At 34.8% G+C, this 12,026-nt stretch overlaps 1 protein-coding gene across 1 annotated transcript; it reads left to right on the top strand.

The window, feature by feature from the left end:
- Positions 1-9,092: 9,092 nt before the first annotated feature.
- On the top strand, positions 9,093-9,575 carry LOC125867304 (uncharacterized). The gene has a single exon (XM_049547746.1). The coding sequence runs from the start codon at positions 9,093-9,095 to the stop codon at positions 9,573-9,575; it is 483 nt and encodes a 160-aa protein (XP_049403703.1).
- The last annotated feature ends 2,451 nt before the right edge of the window (positions 9,576-12,026 follow it).

Here is a 12,026-nt window from a genome sequence, read left to right as displayed (position 1 = left end):
TAGTGACCGAACCAGTGAAACTAGGAGGATTCATTCTCAAGAACTCGAAAATCCTCGAAGTGTCATCCTTATCTTGTCTTGGTCCTCTTGGCTGCCCAATCTGGTTAGTCACAGCTTGGCTCAACATCCAGATAGCCTCACGAAATTCAGCATTAGTAATCTCGCCCTGAGGTTGCACGTTTGGTGCATTAGGTACCCCTTTCTCTTGTGGTTCAACATCTCTCCTAGCTGGACGACCTCGTGTTGCTCTTCGTGGAGGCATGGTTATCTGCAACACGTACAAGCACGAATTAGAGGGAAACTTTTAGAGATAAACTCTAACGCACGAGATGGATATGAAGGAAGTGAAGAATTTCCTAAATGTTGCAGCCTCCTAATTATAGATGTGGCGCGCTTCACACCGATAATTAGGATTCTACATACACGGCTTCATAGACTCTCTAGGACTCTTGAACACTGGGCTCTGATACCAAGTTTGTCACGCCCCGAGCCTACACCCTGGACGTGGCCGGCAATCGGAGACCATAGTTGGCCCCAAGCGGACCCTTGGTCTGGCTTACTTAATTCAGCGAAAGACTTAACTCAATAGAATAACTCAATGTAATAGATTAAATGATAACATCTTAGCCAAATGACAACTTATGTCTCAAAACAAAGTATCTACAAATACATAGATGAGAGACTCAATACTAATTGTATGACTGTCTATAAAGCCTCTATAATACTGAGATGGATGTTGGGACAGACCCCACAACATCCTAATAAAGGAAAACTAGGAAAGCGAAATAAAAGAGTCCTCCGAAAATGCAAGGAAGCTCACCACTAACTCTGGAGTGCTCAACTAGATCAATGGCGTGCTGGATGCTGATCCTGGTCACCTGTGTCTGTATCATAATAAGATGCAGGCCAACTAGCATCAGTACATTGAATGTACGAGTATGCGAGTTGGAATGTTAAACCACAACTTAAGCTTTAAAGGAGTACAAAGGAACACTTACCTTGGCTTTGTTTAACTCATGAATAACTGAACTCAATATAAAGCAATAAGGCACATGCAATATATATAAAGCTTGTAAAACAGTGTAAACAACTTAGTTCATCAAAGATAAAGCAATAACAAACTCAACTTTACTTAAATATAAAAGTAATATAACTTTTATGGGAGATTCTCTAACCGACAACCACCACTATGAGCCTATGTGGTGATACAACGTCTTGCCACGCTGCCAGAATTGTCCGATACTTTGTCGTCATATAGAACGCTTAACTTAGTGGATCCACTAGTCTATGCTAAAAACATTTTAAGGATTCATCTAAAAAGTATGATCATTTACTACCCATGATGGCTACATGGTTTATGGAGACTTGAGTTAATATGAACTCGCATCCCCATATCAGTGCTCAATACTACTCCCAAAATATACTTAGCTCATATGTTTTTAAAACAAACTTCTTTCTTTGGTTTGAGATAATTACTCAAAACTTAGCTTAAAAGCTCTCTTGGAATCGATGTTCCCTTTTCTTGCTCAAATGAGAAAATATTTATAACTCTTTGGGAATACTTAGTTCCCTAATAGCTTTTTATGAGAAATGAACTCAATTCTTTACTCTTTGCTTAACTTGAAACTTTAGTCTTAAAACAAAGTTAAATCGTTTGTTAAAGACTTATGAAAACTTGAAATGAACTTCTCTTACTTGACTCTTGACTTTGATCTTAACTCTTACTTGGATTGACTCTTAACTGATCCTTGAATTGAATTATGGATTCAAGGATTATGATTTGAGTTTGGAAAGATCTCTTGATGTTTAGGAATGATTTCGAATAGCTAAACTTGAGAAAAATTACAAAATCACCGTCTAGGAACAAGTCCGCGACGCGGAGGTGTTTTAAATAATTACTCGCGAAATTAAATTTTGAGGAGGAGGAGTCCACGTCCTTTTCGCGACACGGAGCAAATTTTTGTTCACAGGGGGAACAAGTCTGCGACGGGGACTTGTTTCATGAACCTTACTCGACTTTTTCCTTCTTCGTTTTTCAGCCTCCAACCCCCTAATTTTGATTATCTTCCTCAAATTTGTTTTAAATCCCGATGCCCAGCATGTATACTCAAGAAACTAACTCAAAGCAACCCTAAACTCAATGTAAGGATCTCATAAACTTCTCAATTCGTCTTAATTCACTAACAACATTTGAATTCAAGAATATTTGTCAAGACCATCAATTTTCCAACTCTTCTAGGACGAATCTCACTAAATTAAACATGATTGGCGCGTGGGTGAATGAACCCATCGCTATGACAGACTCACATACCTTGTAGGAGCAATTCCTTGGCGAATCCACAACCAAAATCGATCGTTCTTGGCGAATCTTGCTTTTCCTCTTCTCCTTTCTCTTGCGTCCTTTCTCCAAAAGCCCTAACTCTATTTCTCAAAGGCGTAAACTGAACTAAATCAGTTTTGACCCCACTTAATTTACTAATACGGATTTAATTGATTGGGTAAGGAAAAGACCAAACTACCTTTTTAAATTCTGGATTGGGCATTTCTTCATTCAAACAGCCCAACTTACAAAGGACGTATATCACTCATACAAACTCGGAATCGTGGAAACTCAGCGGCGTTGGAAAGATAAATCTAAGAGCTTTCCAACCACATCTAGAACTACACCTAACTCATCCTGAGTTAGGAGTTATGGTCGATTGAAGTTGACCAAAATCTCAACTTTAACTTACTTAAAAATTTCCAGATTTCCTTATACTTCCCAAAAATGATTATTTCAAGCTCTTAGCTTCTTTCTAGCAATTTCAAGTTGCGAGATGTTACATGTTGATAGAGAAACGAATTGTGTTATATGGTGAAAATTACAATTCAGATTTTTCATTGTGAGTCTACATTTGTGGTGATGTATTTTGTCAAGGTATGAATTGGCAAGGTGAGAAATAATCAATTGTATCCGATATTGAGCATTTGAAAGGACTTACACTTGGGTTAAGCCATAAGCTTACTACTATTGATTGTTAAAGTACCTAAGAAAGGTTTTCATTTAAAAAATATTGGTTTATAATAAGGTAAATGGTCGGAGTGTTTATGATGGTTGTTAGTATTGTGAGTATGATTCACTAGCTATGCTCTCGTGTGTTTTCACTTTTGTGGGTGGATCTCTAGTGGTGGATTAGGGGTACCAAATCCTGCGATGTTCTCTTGGTTGAGTGGGAAGATTGGGAAGATTTGGTTATTTTGAATGACATAATTGGTGTTGTCTTAGAGTTGTTAAAGTATTTTAGTGGTTCTACATGTACCACCTTGCTTATGAGAATTTATAGAAGAGCTACCATGAATATTTGTGGTTGTCCAGCAATCTTAATATTCTTCTAGTCGTCGAGGTCATTTATTGATTATGTGTGGTTGAATGTGGGGATCATTGAGTCCAATTCTACTATTCTTAAAAGGTAATCTACAACTAAATCTACCATTTCGATAGTGTTGTTGGAGGGTTTGTATGCTTGGATATATCCCTCGATGAGTATCTGATTTCTAATGATCAAAATTGATATAACTTAAGCTCATGGGAATTTATGTTGTGGGATGGAGATGTTGTTAAGAACTGTGATTGTTTGGGTATTATGAATGTGTGTTGGTTTGTTCAGGTTCACTTCTAATTGTAGCGAGTATTTTATTTAGAATGTTATCATGCTTATGTGAGAAAGGATTAGTCCTGATGATTGTGTCAAAGATCCTTGATAACATGTGACACACGTGTGTACGATTAACTTTGGTGGTTGTTGGGATTCGTTTTGTTGATTAGTTAAGTTTACATACAACAATATTTATCACTCGAGAGTTGAGATGACTTCATTGAGGCATTGTAAGAGAGAATGTGTTAATTGGTTGGTTTGAGGTTGGAGATGTGAAACCCTTAGGGGTAATGAGATTCGGTAAGAAGGGCATGCGAGACAAGTATCCCCAGTAATTCGACAATTCAGATACTACTCTACCTTTACTTTAGCTATTCTTCTCCTAGTTGATCACTCGGGGACCAGTGATGGGTAAATTAGTATCTATTGTAACGACCTGATTCTGTCGTTAGGGAAAAGCCAATGAAGAAATAATTGGGGCCATAAACTTTTTCGTAGTAACTTGGAATTTCCCAACCTAGTCTAGATTTGGATGAAATCAGAGTCATTAAGGTGTAGGTAAATACGGTAATTAATAAGAGATCTAATTATGATTTGGACCACGCGAGTAGATAGTTAAGACGTTAAGGAACCCGTATGACTTTACGAAATCGAATTTGGGAGAGTAAAACTCACGAAAATGATCTTAGCGTGAACGGGTAACATTTTGTCTCCGTGTAGGCTGCCAGAGCGGGATTGGTGCCGCTGTAGCGGGATGGGTCCGCCGTGGCGGGCCAGACACGACTTAAAGTCGTTAATAAACTCCTAAACGACCTTATTTGGCACTTTTCAATTTTTAGAGCTAAGGAACGAACCCCAGGCAACTCCTACTCATTTTTCACCATTCTTGAGTCTAAAGGTAAGCTTTTCACTTCCCAAATCCATTTTTTGATTCGTAGAACCTAATAGAATGGGTCAATATTGATGGGGGAGGGTTTTGTTATAGATTTTATGGTGGAAACAACCCTAATTTGGATAATTGAGATCATGGGTTTGATCTAGGGTTCATAGAATTGTTATAGCTTTGGGTAATTAGTGATTGCTTGTTGATTCCCATGTTATTATGATTGTTTTTAGACCACGAACAAGTGAGAAGAATCCGGAAATGAAGATTTAAGTGCCTTAGGGGATTCAAGCTTGGATTCAAGGTAGGTGATGGTTATGATTTCATGTTGGTGTGATATATGTTTGTAATTGCTTCATTATAATGCATGTATGTATGCAAATGTTGCATTATTGATCACCCTAATCGTAAATGATGATAACTGAATAATTGTATGACATGAATCACCTTTTATTGTATGATTGTGAGAATATACATTGTGATTGTGATTGTGGTTTGTTAAATGGGCGGGTGTCATGATCCGACACACTAACTGGGATTGGTTGCCACATTCTGGCATAAATATGGGATCGGTTTCCACGTTCTGGCATAAACATGGGATCGGCTGCCACGTTCCGGCACACTAACTTGGATTAGATACCATGAAGCGGTATGCTAACAGTTTGGGTTTGGGTTCCATGAGAGGACCATTGAATAGGGTTCCATGGTAGGACCATTGAATGGGGTTCCATGAGAGGACCATTGAATTGTGTTGTGTATCTACTTGTGATTATTACGTTCATATCTAATGCTGATTTATATTGGAAGACGGTATGTTTCTATAAATTGATAACCAATGTGTATTATTGAGAATGTGGGATGCTACATTGATTCTGAAAATATGACTAATATTGATAACCAATGTGTATTATTGAGAATGTGGGATGCTACATTGATTCTGAAAATATGACTAATATTGTATATGTTCGGTATATGCATGTTTATAATGTTGTAGTTACTTGCATGTGTTTCACTCATTGGGATAGTCGTGTAATCCTACCAGTACACTGTGATTGTGTATTGAAACTGCACTTGCTCTTTCTTTGTTGAGTACAAGGCATCTTCAGGTGGCTATTGATAGACTTCAGCTAGGTGACTAATGAACGTGACTGGATTCAAGGATGAGTCAGTTCTTTCGGGCTGCCATGGATCTCTCTTGTTTAAGTCCACTCTTTTCGGAGTCAGACTATTTGTTAAAGTGTTGTTTAGTTTCGGGGTTGTACCCCTTGTTCTTAGACTTGTCATTAGTAAAGTTTTGGTACAATGACTTTTAGGTTCTAGGTATTTAATTCCGCATTTGTTTAGTTAATTTACTTCCTTACATAACTTAATTGCCTTAGTTTTGGTTTAGTTGCTTAGTGTAACATCCGATAATTTAAAATGAATATGAAGAAGCTTGAAATTGAAAGTAGTCATTTTTGGAAAAAAATTCAGAATCTGGAAATTCGGCCAAGTGTGGAAATCAGTAAGTTTTTGGCCAACTTTGAGCAGTCATAACTCCTAGCTCAGGATGATCCAGGAGTAGTTCCAGTTATGTTTGAAAAGCCCTTGGAACGATCTTTCCAACGCCACCGAGTTTGCTCGATTTCGAGTTTGTATGAGCGAGTTATGCCCTATGAAAGTTGGGCAGTTGATAGGGAGTCCGTCCAAAAATTTAAGGGCATTTTGGTCTTTTCACAAATCATTTCTTTTGAGGTTATATTGTTGTGTTAGGCTGATTGTGGATCATTTTTGTTCCATTTTAAAAGAGTAAGAGTTAGGGTTCTGGAGCTAGGGTTGTGGATGCAAGACGTTTTCTTCATCAAATTTCTTGGGGAATCTTAGTAAAGGTATGGGAGTTCTTTATCTAGGGCAAGCTATCACCCTAGAGCCAATTTCAAATGGTTTTCAACTTTTTCAAAGTTTGTGAAAAAGCCTAATTTCTACTCAAACTCATGGGTTCTTGCATGAAACGATTTCAAATGATAAGTTATGATATTATTGATGTTTATTTGATGTTTTAAGATGAAAAACTCCATGAATCCTTGTATTCTACAAAACCCCAAAATGTGTTTATGAAGTGGGTCTATTTCTATAAATTCAAAGTTGATGGAATTATGTGTAAAGTGAATTGTATTGATNAGCTTTGGGTAATTAGTGATTGCTTGTTGATTCCCATGTTATTATGATTGTTTTTAGACCACGAACAAGTGAGAAGAATCCGGAAATGAAGATTTAAGTGCCTTAGGGGATTCAAGCTTGGATTCAAGGTAGGTGATGGTTATGATTTCATGTTGGTGTGATATATGTTTGTAATTGCTTCATTATAATGCATGTATGTATGCAAATGTTGCATTATTGATCACCCTAATCGTAAATGATGATAACTGAATAATTGTATGACATGAATCACCTTTTATTGTATGATTGTGAGAATATACATTGTGATTGTGATTGTGGTTTGTTAAATGGGCGGGTGTCATGATCCGACACACTAACTGGGATTGGTTGCCACATTCTGGCATAAATATGGGATCGGTTTCCACGTTCTGGCATAAACATGGGATCGGCTGCCACGTTCCGGCACACTAACTTGGATTAGATACCATGAAGCGGTATGCTAACAGTTTGGGTTTGGGTTCCATGAGAGGACCATTGAATAGGGTTCCATGGTAGGACCATTGAATGGGGTTCCATGAGAGGACCATTGAATTGTGTTGTGTATCTACTTGTGATTATTACGTTCATATCTAATACTGATTTATATTGGAAGACGGTATGTTGCTCTAAATTGATAACCAATGTGTATTATTGAGAATGTGGGATGGTACATTGATTCTGGAAATATGACTAATATTGTATATGTTCGGTATATGCATGTTTATAATGTTGTGGTTACTTGCATGTGTTTCACTCATTGGGATAGTCGTGTAATCCTACCAGTACACTGTGATTGTGTATTGAAACAACACTTGCTCTTTCTTTGTTGAGTACAAGGCATCTTCAGGTGGCTATTGATAGACTTCAGCTAGGTCACTAATGAGCGTGACTGGATTCAAGGGTGAGCCAGTTCTTTCGGGCTGCCATGGATCTCTCATGTTTAAGTCCACTCTTTTCGGACTCAGACTATTTGTTAAAGTGTTGTTTAGTTTCGGGGTTGTATCCCTGGTTCTTAGACTTGTCGTTAGTAAAGTTTTGGTACAATGACTTTCAGGTTCTAGGTATTTAATTCTGCATTTGTTTAGTTAATTAACTTGCTTACATAACTTAATTGCCTTAGTTTTGGTTTAGTTGCTTAGTTTGGGTTGTAGTGGTGGTTCTCCCACCGGATGGTTAGTGTGTGTGCCAATCACAATGGTATGGGTCGTGACAAAATTAACTTAATTGTTCATTTTTCAAGACTATTTTTAGAATTTCTTCCAATTTTACCTTTCATTAGTTAGTATTGGAATTAGCTATTAATAAATGTTTAGTTATTTTACTCATAAATTTGATAATAATTAATAAGGGTAAAAATGGAAAGTTATGTCTAATTTATGTCTTAATCCTCTTTTCTTAAAGGGTGTGAAACACCTCAACAATTCAATTAATATGAAATGGAGGGAGTACAAGTAGATGAATTGTCATTCTGGAGTTTTGAATATGTTGCAATAAGTGGCAATGGCTAGAAAATTAATTCACCGTTTGTCGATACATGATTAATTGTTGTAAAACTTTAATTTTTCCAAACTTAAGATAAGGGGAAAAATGATAGGATGATTTTCTTAATTAATGATAGGATATTTAAATAATTTTTTTTTAATATTTTGATTTAGTGTAGGAGTAAAATGGTAATTCAACTTTGCACTTTGGAGCTTCCAACTTTATATATAGTAACCAAAATGGGACCAAATTATCTAGATTTACTTGACATAATTTCACTATATGATATTAATAATCCAACTTTACACTTTAGAGCTTCTCACTTTTAATAATATATATGATTAACTATGGCATGTAAATATTGACTAGGCGTAAATATCTTGTGCAGGTAAACTTTTACCCCTTTATTTAAAGCAGTTAACTATGATGTGTATTTATTGACTATGTGTATTTTAAGAAAAAATGTAAAAATCTTTCGTAGACCAAATTGTTCTAATAAATTTATTAACAAAAATGGACCAAATTATCCAGATTTACTTCACATAATTTTAATATATGGTATTAATAATCCAAATTTGCAATTTGAAGCTTTCCAATTTTAATAATATATAATTAACTATGGCATGTACATATTGACTAGGCGTAAATATCTTGTGCAGGTAAACTTTTATCCCTTTATTTAAAGCAGTTAACTATGGCATGCACATATTGACTAGGTGTATTTTAAGAAAATATGTAAAAATCTTTCCTAGACCAAATTGTTCTAATAGATTTATAACCAAAATGGGACCAAATTATCTAGATTTACTTGACTTAATTTTACTATATAGTATTAATAAATGTCATTATGTCTCTATAAATACATTCCAATGTCTCACTTCTATTTTCACAATTAGTTCTTCTCTAAACCAAGCATGGCCATACGTTTAAGTGAAAAGTTAGCTAGTTTATCCAACGAAGCACAAGAGTTGTTTATCATGTATGGTATAGCTGTGGTGTTGATTTTTTTTAGTAGACGAACCATTCCTAGAGTTTTGCCAAACGAAACAACGGTTGATACATTGGAGGATCTAGCAAAAGAGATTAGAAAACTTGAGAAAGAACTTGAGGAGAAGAAAATGGAACTCACGTTCAACCAATTTATCAAGGGAAAGGTTAAATTAAATGAACTTGATGCTACGAAAACTAAAAGTTTGTTGGAAATGTCTGCTCGTATACGAGCTAAACTTGATGAAAGAAAAAAACAACTTCAACAACAATCTCTAATTTCTAAGACTCCACCATCTTTCTCTAATTCTGAGTCAACAACTGAGACTGACGTAGATATAAGTGACAATTTTCATGCAGGAGGCACATCAACAAGTTTGGAGGGTGGAAGCGATGGTGATGATAAATGATTAAACTAGTACTTTATTGTTCTACCTATTTTTCAATAACAATATTCGCTACTTTTATTTTGTTACATATCATTTATTAGGTCATGTTGTTTTAATGGTATGTGAAACTTTCTATGTTAGTGGAAAAAATATATTATTCGATCAACCTTGATATATGTGTAGTATTTGGGGATCTATTGAATCACATTTCAATTATATTCTACTTCTTATCACATTATAAAATTTAGTTTTATTTAGTATAATGAGTATTTTCAAGTTTAAATTCATTATGTAGACATCGAATTGTTTGTTATTTATTTAATATTGAAGAATGGTACAAAGAAAAAGATACATTTGTTAGTTACACTTGTATATTTTACAATGAAAATTCAATATCTATGATTCTTATGTCTAAAATGAATAACCTTAATTTTAGTTTTAAGTTCGTATCACGTTGACATTCTTTTCTATAACATATAACTTTTCTATTTGTTAGGTGCGTTAGTTTTTATTTTTTTTTATCATGGGAACTTTTTATTCTTGTATAATAATAACTTGTATTATAATATAATAATACATGAACTAATTTGTGGCTCAAATAAAAATAATATGATTTTAAAAGTCTGAATAGGAATTCTATCAGGACAATGAATTCCATAGATTGTGAAATAATATCAATTTATTTTCAAATTTAAAACAAATTATCAAAATCTACGTGAAATTATTTGATCATATGGTTTTAACAAGTTTCACTATACATCTTTTTTTATTGAAAATACTCTTTTTCCATCGTTATTTAAATCAATTAACTATATGGTAATATACCTATTGACTGCGTGTAAATATCATGTGCAAGTAAGCTTTTACCCCTTTATTTAAATCACTTAACAAGTATATATTGACTAGGTGTAATTTAAGAAAATATGTAAAAGTATTTCATAGACCAAATTGTTCTACTAAATTTATAACCAAAATCGGACCAAATTATCTAGATTTACTTCTCGTATCCTTCTCTTTTCTCTGCGAATATCAAACAGGACCAGAAGTTTAAGTGAAAGAATAGCTAGTTTATCCAAAAAAGCACAAAAATTATTTATAATATATGGTATAGTTGTTACCGTTAAATATTTTTAGTCCTAGATGAACCATTCATATTGTTTGGAAAAATAAAACAAAGGCTAGGGCTAGCATCATGTGGTATTTTAGTCACAATGAGGATGAAAGGTTTAAAGAGCTAATTAAATATGAAGCCTACCTTTTTGATAAATTGGAGGACCGAGTAAACAATTTAAGAAAATTAAGCAAAACATTGTGGAGAAGAAAATGAAAGTCATGTTCAAGCAATTATTTGAGGTAAAAAATTAATTTAAATGGACCTGATGCTACGAAATTAAAGGTTTGTTAAAGATATTTTCTTGCAAACAAGCTAAACTTAATGAAAGAATAAAATGACGCTATCAACAATCTCAGAATTCTGAGCCTTCACCATTTCTCTCTAATTTCGAGCGTATAATGACACACTTCGGTCATTATGGGTAGATCAGTGATGAAAGAAAGTGTCAGAATTTTTTTTGGATAGAAATTTAAAAATTCTAGGTTAGGCTAGTCTTAGACGGAATCTGAGAAAGGTAATGTCTAGGGCAATCCAAAAATGGGTTGGGTGATATTATAAGTTTGGGTCACGTTTTCTAGTAGTTTAGACATTAATGAACTAATTCGGATGAGTAAACTCCCGATATCGAACTTGGTGTGAAGGAGTTAATATGAAATGTCAAGGGTTGAAGGTATGTTGTGAAATGGAGGGTTTTGTGAAGGTTTACGAGTCTCTAATTTCTTGCAAGCCACTATAGCGGGTTGGGCCGCTATGGCGACGCCTACCTCTATAGTGGCCGATCAAGCCGCTATAGTGGGTAAGTTTGGTTTTAATGCAGAAACTTTTCCAAAACCTCTTATTCTCTGCAACCTCATTCTTGAAATTGGGAAAAGTGATTTAGGAGGGTTCCTTCCATTTTTCCACCTATCTCTTCGATGGAGGTAAGGTATATAATTACTTCCCAACTTATATTTTGATTCTTAAGCCTTAGATTCTAGGTTGTTGATCTTGGGGAAGAGTCTTAACTTGCATTGATGGTAGAAATAATCCTTGTCGGGTAGAATGATCATGAGAACGGTCTGGTGTTTAGGATTTGATTATAATCTTAGTATTGTTAGGTCATTATTGATTGATTATTATGTTTTCATTATTATTTAGACCAAGAACAATCCAAGACATTACAAAAAGGGAAAGCTCAAGCTCTTTAGAGTTTTCAAGGCTTGATTAGAGGTAGATGATGATTTATTTTATAAAGTATGTAATGTGTGCATGTTAAGTACTTTGTAATATTATTGTGCAATGTATGGCGGGGAAATTAGAAAGCTAATGTAAAATGACTTCATGTGATGTTCTCATGCAATGAACCAGTTTATTTACTT

Source organism: Solanum stenotomum, chromosome 6 (assembly GCF_019186545.1).
Source record: "Solanum stenotomum isolate F172 chromosome 6, ASM1918654v1, whole genome shotgun sequence".
NCBI lineage: Eukaryota > Viridiplantae > Streptophyta > Magnoliopsida > Solanales > Solanaceae > Solanum > Solanum stenotomum.
Note: the sequence above shows the minus strand (reverse complement) of the source record. Positions and strands in the feature narration are given on the sequence as shown.

Excerpts from the sequence above, each read along its gene's own strand:
- LOC125867304 (XM_049547746.1), top strand. The coding sequence starts at position 9,093 with ATGGCCATACGTTTAAGTGAAAAGTTAGCTAGTTTATCCAACGAAGCA.